This window comes from Mustela erminea, chromosome 13, assembly GCF_009829155.1.
Source record: "Mustela erminea isolate mMusErm1 chromosome 13, mMusErm1.Pri, whole genome shotgun sequence".
NCBI lineage: Eukaryota > Metazoa > Chordata > Mammalia > Carnivora > Mustelidae > Mustela > Mustela erminea.
The window spans coordinates 44,685,724-44,698,745 of record NC_045626.1 but is presented as its reverse complement, the minus strand read 5'-3'; the positions used below and the strand labels follow the sequence as shown (position 1 = coordinate 44,698,745).

Genomic DNA, 13,022 nt, shown 5'->3' with positions numbered 1-13,022 from the left:
ACTAAAATAAGTAGCACTATACATCCTTGTTTGTTATACTACATAATACTCTTTTGATCTAGTTAAATACCAATAATAAAAATTTAATTTAGAAGGAATCTTGGGCGTATGAAATCTCTTGGTCCCAGTTAATTGAATCAACCATAAGCATGGGATAAAACAAAGATAGAATTGGTGCTATACCTATGATTTCTAAGCCAGGCACTGACTGTTGGACTAAATGTTTAAAAACATTCGGCTTTCCTATTACACAGTCTCCCCCAGTCTCCATCCCATAGCCTAAATGTGTGAATTACTGAGATGACTAGATGACAGGATGTCTTAAATGCTTATTGGGAAGATTGCCCACCACTGCACCCCACCCCCCACCGTCTTCTGTGTATTAGAGAGGAGAGATAGGTGGTTTTATCAGATGAAGAAAATTACAAAATATTTAGACTGGAAAACAGTGTCTTATACTCTAGAATATCAGAATAAATGAAACTCTAAGTTTTATCATTTTATGGTGCAAATTAAGAAAAATAATTATACTTCTGTTATGGCTCTCATTTATAAATTATATACTTACTTTCTTTGACTATAATTTCTGCCCAAGTTCATAGCATCAAAGAATCCTCAAAACAGGGTTTAGGATTTTAAATGTTTGCCATTTTATCTCATGTTACATTTTGATTGAAGATGTACTCACTTGTCAAGGTTAGACCAATCCAACAATGCAAACAAGAGTGATAACTTTCATCTTTGGTGTATTTTTTTAGTGAAGTGATTGGTTTTTTGTTTTTGTTTTGTCTTTCACAAGCCTAAAATGTAATTAATTATACTAAGGTCTGCAGAGATGGACAGTAATTTAACTAAAAAGATTTAGATTATAAGTACATGTTACACTCTCTTGCTTTCTATTTCCTATTTTTAGGATCTGCTTGGCTTCCCTTTTTTCCCTTCTGAATGAGGCCTACTAGGAAAGCTCTGAAATTTAAATGCTTACTTACTTCTCAACTTTTAAGGTTGATTAAGGTTCTTTTTTGTTGTTTGTATTATCAGAAATATAAATATTACATTCTGAGAATTTAGCTTCTTATGTATGTTGGTATTGTCATTAGCTGATTCAGAAGATCTAATGTGGAATGTGTGTTGGCTAGGACAATCATAAGACTTTCTTTTTTTTTTTTTTTTTCCCAGGCCAGTGAAAATTACATCCTGTCTAGTGATACCAGATCACAGCTCAAATTTCTCGAAAAGCTAGATCAATTGGAGAAGCAGAGAAAGGATTTAGAGGAAAGAGAAATGTTACTTAGGGTAGCCAAGGTAAGAGCCTACCTGATTTATGATTGAACTTGACCTTGCAAGGTTAGAATTGGCCTTATTGTTGGGCAACTGTCTTGTTTTTATTAGGCTTTTAGATTTCTCTGAAGGATTTCTTTAAATGAAATTACTAATAAACTCTCTCACAGCCAGAATGGTGTGATATAGTGACTTTCAGTTAATTAATAACATAAAATCTGTTTGTCTCCTCATTCTAAGTTCCTGTGTGCCTAGGATCATATCTACCACCCCCAAGTAAAAATTGTTTCTTAGTTTAAAGAGTTAAAGGGGGGCAGTGAGGGAGCAGAGAAAGAATAAGAGAGAGAATATCAAGCAGACTCCCCACGGAGCATGGATTCCCCCCACCCCACCCCCACCCCTGCCCAAGGTGGAGCTTGATCCCAAGACCCTGAGATCATGATGTGAGCTGAAATCAAGAATCTGGTCACTTAACCGACTAAACCACCCACACACACACACCCAGGTAAAAATGTTTTTTAAAATATCCAAGGTCTTTTTAGGGATATAGTTTGATGTGTGCCAAGTTAAATTGGAGAGAGGAAAGTTTGGAAATTTATGGGTAAAATTAGGATTATATGGAATGAAATATAGGATGGTTAGAAATGGGTTAGAGAATAAAAGAACAGGTAAGAAGAAAGATACTTATCTTATATATATGTATAAATATATTTATTTTCTTTCTTCTTTATTGAAACATTGTCTTGGACTATTAGTATCAGATGGAGTGAAAACTGGTTTCACTGTAGTTTGCCTTTTGCTTCACATTTTACTATAGGCATAAGGCCTTTGCTAGGAGTCATGAAGGTTGGGCATTAGACTGATTTTTTTGGTTTTAAACAAAAACACCTGTTTTAAACACCTTAGTTTTAATTTGTGCTGTTTTTGGCAGCCTCCCCTTTTAGAGTATTTCATATACTAATCACTCTTTTAAAAAACTTAATTTAATTTGAAGTATTTAGTACAGGAATGTTGTCAGAACAATATAAAGAATCATCTTCTTTTTCTCAGATGCCCCCATTTTTAACGTTACTGCATTTTTTCCGTCTCTACATTTAAACACACAGACACATACACACACACACCCTTATTATTATTCTCTTTCATCCCTTTGTTCTCCTTGTTTTTTTTAATTCAGAGGTTTTTTGTATATTTATAAGTTGTACAGCCATCATCTCTAATTAGCCTTTGCCTGAACCTTTTGAAAGTAAGCTTCAGCCCTGATGTCCCACCACTTCTAAACATCGTTGCATGTATTTGTGAAAACAGGACCTTCTGCTATATAATCCTACCAAGTCAGGGTGTGAACAAGATAATATTGCCATGTATTCCACAGACCCCATTCAGATTTTACCAACTGTCTCAAGCCCTTTTCCTTCTTGGTCTGTTTTCCTGTTCAGCAATGTGTGTTTCATTCAGTTGTCATCTCTTTTCAGACTCCTTTAGTCAAATTTTATGCTTCTACTTTCATGTCTTTGACAGCTTTTAAGAGTACAGGCCTCACTATCTGTAGGGTGACTGATAATTCCTGGGTTCATCTGATAGTTCCCCATGACTTAGGTAAGGAATTCATGGCAGGAATATATACATTCTTCTCAGCTGATCCTGTCAAAGGTCAACCTTGATCACCCAGCTATGTGGGTGTCTTCCAGTTCTCTTCATTTCAAATTTACCATTTTCCCTTTTGTAATCAATCCGTTTTTCACAGGAAGATATTTCAAGATTATACCAATATCCCTTCCTTACCAACCCTCCATGTATCAACTTTAGTGCCCATAAATGATAGCTACCTGAATCAGCCACCTCTATGATGGGTAAATATAAATGGTAATTTTTAAATTCTCATCGTCTTCTGCATTTACTAGCATTATATGTGGAAGAGCTATCCTTTCTCCTTCATTCATTCATTCATGTATTCATTGATACCAGAATGCGCTTTGGATTTCTATTTGATTCAATAGGTTGTAATCCATTACTATCATTATTTATTTTGATGCTCAAAGTCCTCCTGAGTGGGAGACCCTTCCAGCTGGCACATCTGCCTGTTACTCATGTTTCCATCGTTCACTGAGCTTATTCATCCTTCCTCCCCCCCTTCCTCCCTCCCTTCCTTTCAAGTTTTTATTTATTTGCTTATTTTGTTTTGTTTTATTTTATTTTATTTTATTTTATTTTATTTTATTTTATTTTATTTTATTTATTAGAGAGAGTACAAGCTGGGGAGAGAGGGAGAAGCAGACTCCCTACTAAGAGGGATCCCAAAGTGGGCTCGATCCCAGGGCCCTGGGATCATGACCTGAGCCAAAGGCAGCCGCTTAACCGGCTGAGCCACCCAGGTACCTTTACCCTTACTTTCCGGCACAATTTTTTCCAGACCCAGCTTTTGCTTGTCCTTCCTCAGCCCTAGAGAAACAGCCATTTCCCCCAAGGAATCCTTCATCTTTTTAGTTGAGGATGTTATCCAGAAACAGGAACCGAGAGTAGACCATAAAGTGTGCTCATTGCTAATGGGGCTTCATTACATGTAGACCTTCTCAAATGGATAGATCTAAGAAATATATGTATGATGTATGTGTATGTACGTCTGTGTGTATATATACACACATGAATATTTATAACTATTTCTCTGTGTATGTATATCCTAAAACCATAGTTTGTATGGATACCTCCAACTCTAGTATCTTAGGGCTTTTCTAGCTCCTGTTTATACTTTTTCCATAGTCTGAAACTTGACTGTCATTATCCTTGATAATTTACTTATGTCCTCAATTTACTTAATTGAGTAATTACTTAAAATTTACACTTTTCTCAGTGTAACTGATCTCCAAAAGAGCCATGCTGGCTGCCTCCTCTATCTGCTACCACTGTTTCCCCTGCCCTCATTTCATTGTCTATGTAATTGGACATAGACTGGCCCATGCCTTGGTCAGTCTTTCCAGCCCTTCATCACCCTCATTCTTGGCCACTGGTCTATACCTTCATGTGCCCTAAGCCCCAACAAGGACGTGGTGCACCACACCCTTGTCACTGTGCTGCTCTGGCCCACAGTCTCAGTCTCCATCCTGACCCCTCTTGTACTGGCAGGGACAGCTGGGATAGGAAGATGCTCGTAGCTTGAGCTGTCAAGTATTACAAACAGGTACACAGTGAATGTAATGAGGTGGTTTATTGGTATTTTATTTCCAATTACTAAGCTCTAAACAAGATCATAAACTATTAAATACTTGTTTAGTTATTATTGGATATATTGTACTCTTACTCTCTCATGGTTTTTCTTCCTTTACCAGACTTCTAAATATTGGAGTGTCTGGGTTCAGTCCTAGGGCTTCTTCTCTGTCTCCCTCTTAAATTTGTATTTCCAAGTCTGTCTTGGAAACTTGTGGAACTCTGGAGTCATAGCTAACTGCCTACTTGAAGTCTCCATGCGGTTTGCCAGTAGGAATCTCAGTTATCATGTGTCCAAAACAATTTCTGATTTTCATCCACCCACAAAATATGTTTTACTCTTAGTAGGTTTTTTTTAACTTAGTAAATGACACTATTTCCCCAGATGTTCAAGCCAGAAAACCTAGGAGTCCTCTCTCCTTACATGCAGTTCACTTCCTGTTACGTTTCCCAGATGTATTCATCATCTTCTCTTCATCACCGTTGTCACCACTTTGGTCTAAATCGTCTTTCAGTGGACTTTTACCATGTCTCTTAACTGATCTCTTTCTCCTTCTACAATCCATTTTTCATACTCTTGTCAGAATAATGTTTTCATAACAAATCATGAGTGTCTCTGTTACTTGAAAACCTTCAGTGACATCGTCTTGCACTTAAAATAAAATCCAAACTTCCTACCAGATTTTTTTTTTAAAGATTTTATTTATCCATTCGACAGAGAGAGGGATCACAAGTAGGCAGAGAGAGGGGAAAGCAGGCTCCCCACCAAGCAGAGAGCCCGATGCGGGGCTCGATCCCAGGACCCTGAGATCATGACCTGAGCCGAAGGCAGCGGCTTAACCCACTGAGCCACCCAGGCGCCCTAAAAATTCTACTTTTAAAGAGATTGATATGGTTCAAAGTCAGGCTCCCAATTTTATTTATTTTTATTTTAATTCCAGTTAACATACGGTGTTAATAGTAGTTTCATGTAAACAATATAGTTTTTCAACAATTTCATACATCACTCTGTGAGATTCTTGATTTTAATAGTCCTTGAAATACCATGTTTTTCCAAAATGGCTTTATCTGAAGATTAGCCAATGTTGATTGCTTTCCTTCTTTGAGCCAGCAATTATCCTTCCTTTCTTTTCCTTCATCTGTACCATCCGTTTTTTTTTAGTTTTTAGTGTTCTAACAAGAACAACGTCATGCCTCAACTGGACCTGACTGACATTGTTAGCATCATTTTCAGTATAAGCTTCCTCCAGGGTAGAACTGCAACAGCAGGCCCAGATGATGAGAGGGAGGGGGCGTAAAGGAGGGAGTGCACCAGACTGGATTGAGGCATTTTCCCCTGGAGCTAAGGTTTTCAATCACAAGAGAAAATTGTCATTTATTAAATATTTAACGACAACTATGGTGTTTAGATGCTAGTAATTTCTATTAAAATTTTCTTTTCCTTTGATAGAGTCGTTCCAACAAAGAAGATCCAGAACAGCTGAGATTAAAGCAGAAAGCCAAAGAGGTAGGACTTTCAAGTTACCATGCTTGTCTTTGTGTTGGAGGGAAGGTTGGCAGCTCTCTCCTGGCAATTAGGTCAGGGTTTATTTTGCTGTTGCATACCATTTGCAAAAGCCTTGGGGAAGGACAGGAACTGCTGAAGGCAAGGGCAGTACTTCAAATGAGGTCAATGAGTTATGTGCTCTCTTTTTAAAATTTATTTTCAAAGCTTAGGCCTGTCTAGAAATGGCTCTTTGTAAACTACAGCAGTGTACTTGGAGGAATATAATGTGGGATTTAAAAAAAAAAAAAGAAAGAAAAGAAACTTCTGAGATTTAGCATCTGGGACTGTACAATAGGCTACATTTTTCCAGGGTAATTGTTCGTTTTGTAAATCTGATACTGCTTATAATTCTTTGGCTGGGAGGTGGTACTGGGATTTAGTTTTAAATGGAAAACGCCTCTGGCTTTTAATTTTCTGGGCCCAGCAGTTTTCTGTTCTGGAATGGAGCCCTTGTTTCACACAGTTCATGTTTAGCTGCAGGGGTTTTAGTTTATAGCTTAGACTGGTTAAGCTTTTACTCCCAGAGGCCTCTGCATAGCAACTGTAGAAATCAACAAATAAGTTCATTTATGTCTGCAGCCTCCTCTCAGTAGCTGACTTTTTACATTTCCCAATATCCATTTCCTGACTTTTCTAGCCCCAGAGAAAAAAGCTCCACTAATTGGAGCTTATTTTAATTGAGCCTTAATATTGGATCTCACTGGAGTTGCCCCCAGAGCTGCTGAGAACAGAAGGAAATGAAAGTACCTAAGGTTGAAGATGTGATGTGTGTTTGGGTGTGTGTGTGAAATTTTTCACTTGACCTACAGATTCTTTTCCCTGCTGAATAAATCATCAAGCCTGTTCACATTTCTGATTAAGGATCTGACAGCAGACGATAATAAAGACAATTGAGGTGTGAGACGTGTGATATGGAGCTGAAGAAATTGGTTTCTATAGTTACTTGACTGATTTCATGCAATTTTTAAGGATCTTTGTGCTAAATAAGAGTGATTTCCTGAGCAACCTTTTTCCTTAACTGTGCCTCTTGAACTATGAAATTTGTTGTTGCTTAACACTGCGGCACTCGGCTCCTAGGTGCCAGCAGCAGCAGGTTATTTATGAATGTTTTAAAGGCCCTTATTGTTTGGATTAATGTAGGAGCTGTGGCAAAACAAATGGAAATCTAGTAAGATTCTTACAATCAATGTGGTATGTTTTCACTAAAATAGAGAAGGAAAATGCATGAACTCTGGATGGAGAGGTTTCTGGATTGAGATGAGGAGAACTGGAAAGGGAGAACATTAGAAAGAACTGAAGCCAGAAACATTTCATTTCAACAACAGAACACTTCTCATACTCATTTCTTTTTCAGTGGAAAATGTATCTAAAGATATTATCTAAAAAATTAGTATGAGAACCTTACCAATTACACTCTTTAAGCAAGCCTGGTTTCATAGGTTATTTAGGAATGGGCAGCCTATTATTGCTCTGAATCACGGGCATTCCTCTTTGTTTTAATTAAGGACTGATTAGATGCTTATCTTCTAATTCTACCCACTTTTGGGAAAAGATATATCAGAAAGCCTGCTCTTTTATCTTTAAAAATTGTATCCCATCTGTTTCTCTTTCATAAATCTTCTTAAACATCTGGACCAATTAATAATTTCTTTGAGGTTTGTATAGGATGGTTTGTTTTCTTTTAATATTGTGCTCAATTATTCTCTAAAGGATGAATAGGTGGACAGTATTTTTCAAAGAAAATTGTTAAAATAAATGTGGAAAAAATAATACCTCAATGAGAGCAGATGGTAGCAAACTTGGTTTTTCCCCCTTGTTGCAGCTCCATTTATTTCTTTTTCCTAGCAAGATTCAAAGGATTGTGTAATTTCTTTCTAAAATATTTTAAAAGTTTGCTAGTTGGTTACTATCCTAAATCTTTCTGTTTAAAAAAAATCAAATACACTGGCTTCATTCCAAGAATAGAGCCACTGTGTATTAGTTGCAAATGTTTGATGAAACTACAATATTGTCATTTGTATCATTCCTCTGTCCCCTAGAGCTTTTAATAACTTTAATATTCTAAGGGACTCTAATTTAGAATCAAACATACAGGGATATGATTTTTTTTTTTGTCTGGTTGCAAAAATCAATGACCTTATCTTAATATAAACTTGAACTGTTCTCTTTTAAGTTTATTATTTGTAAGTTTATCATTTGGGATATGCTAATTGTTATCACACTGGTATAAACTATAAAGCTTTTGTTAGTGATTTTTTGGTATTTGGCTCTCTGGGAAGTTTTCTTTGTTAGTTGTGAAAATTAGCACAGATTCCTTTCAGTTGCTCGATTTGAAATTGGCTTGCTTTCCTTTTCCAGGTGACTACGTACCTACCAAGCTGGTCATAGGAAATAGAGTAAAGACAGTACCTTAAATAAGTGCAGAACTCCAAGGAACTGTAGAGAAGTCGTAGGCTTTATTGATTTGGGAAATGTTTTAACAATGATGTTTGTCATATAAATATTAAATCATAACTCGAACCCCCAATACATAATTTTATAATCCATTGTGGTTTCAGTTGTTAGTAACTAGAGTTTTGATCTTGATCTTTTCTCCTGTGCATTTTCTTCTCTCTAATACTATTTTAGAGTCTATTCATTTCTTCTTTGCGTTCTGGGTATAATGACATACTGTGTTAAATCAAGCAGGTTTTTATAAAGGTGTCTAATAATTTATTTTCATCCTTCCTATATACTTATTACATTTTTGTCATTCTTATTTGGCACTTAAAAAAATAGGCTGCCTTTGAGATTTGCCTCCAGTCTAGTCTCAGTCCATTGAAGTGGCTCCTGCTGCATACTGTTCTTATTGACCTGACAGGTTATCTGTCTGTTTGAAAACCTTATTGTTGTCAGGCTAAAATGTCTATGGATATCTCTATAATTCAGACATTTTAGTTTCAACTTTGGGGCTGTTCCCCCTGCCCTTTTTCTGTTTTTGCCTGGGGAAAAAAAACCCCACAATATTATAAGCATTTTCTCTCTGTTGTTAACTTTATGTTTTAAATATTGATATCTTTAAATTCTTATTTTAAAAAATTTTCCTAGATACTTTTCCTAAAATGTTAAGTACTGGCTTTCTTTCATTGTTACCACCTATTTTTGAAAGGTTTTAAATAGATTACTAATTGCCAAATTCTAACTTCAAACAAGTAGACACATCTTTGTTTAATGCAGCTGTAGACTTGTCGAAATATGTACCGTGTGTCCTAGATTATCATCTAGCCTTCAACATTTTCCTTTCTTACCACATCATCCAGAATTCTGAGGAGCAAGCCACCTGACCTTGTAGTTCATATATCCTGATTCCTTAAACATTTGTTGTATATACTGTGACCCGTATTTCCTTTTGAATATCTTCTTTCTCCTTTGGGAAATGTGAATTCACATCTGTGCAGAGTGAGACAAAGAATTCATTTACTTCCTTTTAACCATTCCTAGCATTCCCACTTACATTTGTTTTCAGACAATAGAAGAAAGAAAAAGAAATGCAAGACCTGTACCTTCTGGCACATTAGCTCCACAGTGCAACCTGCAGAAACTGGGCAAAAGAATAAGTATTAAATGATTAAAATGCATGACAGATTAGAAAACTTGTACCCTCAAGTATTTAGGACTTTTGCTTATAGAAAACATAGGACATAAAAAGTAGTATAATTCTCCACATACGAAGTATTATTGTGTAAGAAATAAAATACTGTATCATAAGGCTTGTTACTAATCAGAAAATATTTCATTATGAGAAAGACAAGATTATTAAATGGAATTTGTATAGGTATGGAGTCAATGAAATGTAAAAATTTAACTATTAAATTATAGCAGTTTGTATTTAAAGTTTTATGCTTGTTCTGCATGAGCCAAAACTCATGGAATACTGGGCAGGATGAAATGAAACTTGTCATTAAAAATATATTCTAGCAGTTCAGTTAATTTAGTACGGAGAAGGCATTCTTAAAATGACAAATTGTGGAAAGCTTGTGTACATAGAGAAACAGACACAAATATTTCAAAGCATTGACAGTCTAGGACCATGGTTTTCAAACTCTGATATACATGAGAATTATCTGGAGGGTCTGTTAAAACACAAACTGCTGGGCCCCATCCCTAGAGTTTTTGATACTGTAGATCTTGGTGAGGACTGAGAGTTTGCATTTTTAACAGGTATCCAGGTGATTTTTTATTGCTGCTGCTGTTCTGGAGATCATACTTGAAACCATTGGTCTAGGAGGGGAAGGAAGATGACCTTTAAAATCCATCACTTTTTTTTTCCTTTTGATTAAATGGTCATAAAAAGTCAAACAAAATACTGTAGTTTGAGAATCTGAGAGTTGGCATCTTGAGCTGGCATAGTCCTATTACCATTCAATAAGTTCTCTCGTGGAGGCAGAGAAGCTACACTCGTTTTTTCAGTGGATACTTTTCATAAGAGACATTTATTCGTTGTATCTCTTGATTGGTATACCTTGCATAGAAAAGATAATATTTTGTTTAGAGCTTCATCAGGAGGTTACATGCATTAATTTTGAAGTATTGGATTTGTATAGCTTGAGAAAAGTTCTGTCCTTTTGGTAGAAGAGGTACGTATTATAAATGAAATAGCGCTGGACTAGAAGTCAGGAGTCTTCTGTTTTAGATCTAACCTGCAATTTTCTGCATCTCACTTTGGGAAAGTTACTTTAACTTTACTCCATCAGACTTATTCCCATTTCCTTCTACAGTCAGTCCTTGAACAACGCATGGGTTAGGGTCACTGATCCCCCTATGCAGTCAAAAATCCACATAAAACTTTTTTTAAGATTTTTTTTTAAGGTTTTAAGATTTTTTTTTTAAAGAGTTTATGTATTTGAGAAAGAGAGTGCACATGAGCAAGGGGAGGGGCAGAGGGGCAAGCAGAGCTCATTCAGCAGGAGCCCAATGTGGGGCTCAATCCCAGAACCCTGAGATCATGACGTGAGCAAAGTCAAACACTTAACAACTGAGCCACCCAGGTGCCCCACACACAACTTTCAACTTTCCCCAAATGAATCTACTCACAATCCTCTGTTGATGGGAAACCTTACTGGTAACATAAAGAGTTGATTAAAACATAAGTTGTATATTCTGTATATTATGTACTATATTTTCACACTAAAGTAAGCTAGAGAAAAGAAAAAGTTAAGAAAATCATAAGGAAGAAAAAATAGATTTACAGTAGTACACTGTATTGACAAATGTTACCTATAAGTGGACCACACAGTTCAAACCCATGTTGTTCAAGGAACAACTGTGAATGTAACAGTCCATGTTCTGCTTATGTTACAGAGCCATCATAATTTAGGGAAAGGTCAGGTATAAAAGGAAAAAATAATAACTTAAGAACATAAGCTTTAGAAACATTTAAGATAGATGCCATCTTACTCAAATACGTAAGCTTGAGATTGATCCAGGAACATTTTAGTTGTGTGTGTGTGTGTTTTATTTCAAGAAGACTGGAAAGAAGGTTGAAAAGAAAAAAAAATGTAAGGGGAAGATGTAGGGGGAAGGAAGTTCTATAATCTAATACAAATTGCATTTGTACTAAACAGTACGTAAATCAATTATAATGTTTAAGTCACAGAAGAAAGTATCTAATTGAGATTATGTGGAACGTGCTATTTTCCTGAAAGGGATGGATTAGAAGGGCTGACTAGCAAGGCATTGGACTCTATGTTCTAGATTGCAAGTATTTCAGGTATTCTGGACAGTGTCTTGACATAAGAACTAGTGTTATTGGGAGAAAAAAAATAATCAGACCATATATTGTTGGGTTTGGTGGAATGCCTGCCTAATAATTTTCTTTGAAAGTTTGAAAGGGATCTTGTGTTTCTATTGTGGTATCCCTGAATTTTAGATGAGGTGGGGGTAGTTATTTTTTTGTAACTTGCTTTGTTGGTTCCTTTGGTCTAGGATACACCCAGTAATACTATTTAGTATGATATTGTTTACTACTTTTGTGGTATGATAGTTTAGGAATTAACCTTGTTTTCCCCCCAGTAACTTGGAGTGATTTAGAAGTGATTATAAGCATTTTTGAGAATTTTAGAGTTTGGTCAATTAATCTTTACAAAACATATCTAAAATTCTGTTTAAATTTTTACTATTTAAAAAACATTTTTTGTTTGGTGGTAAGGTTTTATTGTTATTTTTATATACACTTAACATTAATTGTGAGTTCTAAGCAGGACATTATTCTTAATTCTTTGCTGAACTCAAAACCAGGTAATGTACCTTATTTCTCTTATTTTTTTTTATATTCTTTCAAATATTACTATAGCATTAACTGTTTTCATTGCTCCTAATGTAGGTGTTGCTAGACAGCACACACAAGCTTTGGGAGACATTAACTTACCTCTCAACTTCCCCTTTGCTTTATACCTTACTATCACTTTCCAAAAGCTCATAGCAAGATCAGACTGAAGATGACAGCACTTCTTATTTTTGGATCATTTGTTACAAAGGACAGACAGCTCGGCTGTTGTCTTTTGTACTTGCAGTATGTATATATTTTAATGCCTTGCCTTCCTTAAGCACAAAAAAGAAACACATTTTTGAATTTCCCATAGTATCAGTATCACAATTATCTAAATAATTTAGTTCTTTCTGTTAATATGTCCCTGTATTTGTGGAGGGACTTGACTGTAGAATACTTGATTTATTCATTCTTCAGCTCCTGTAATCTTGCCTAACGTTTTGGATTCTGTTTTCGTTAATTTTTATTTTTCCTTATCTTTTGTCCTTCAAAATTATGTACTTAGCATAAAGAAGTACCTCTGTTGAACTTTACTCTGAGAGGTTGTATGATCTTTAAGGTAATCTGTTAAGGTGTTTTAGACTTGATTAAAGTGACTATTACCATAGCTGTACTTAAAAATGAACAGACGCAAGTACTAAACATCAGGAATAAAATAACCTTCAACTATTATTGCTCTATTGC

The 13,022-nt window shown here is 35.7% G+C and overlaps 1 protein-coding gene across 4 annotated transcripts in view; it reads left to right on the top strand.

Annotated features, from left to right (window-relative positions):
- The window catches only part of TAF4B (TATA-box binding protein associated factor 4b), a 146,842-nt gene that overhangs the window by 77,700 nt on the left and 56,120 nt on the right, over nucleotides 1-13,022 (top strand). For 3 of the 4 annotated variants that reach the window (XM_032310461.1, XM_032310459.1, XM_032310462.1), the window contains exons 12-13: nucleotides 1,180-1,305; nucleotides 5,936-5,992. In XM_032310461.1, the coding sequence (XP_032166352.1) occupies nucleotides 1,180-1,305; nucleotides 5,936-5,992 (183 nt within the window). The remainder of the gene's footprint in view (nucleotides 1-1,179; nucleotides 1,306-5,935; nucleotides 5,993-13,022) is intronic. The other variant, XM_032310460.1, reaches the window with a different exon arrangement.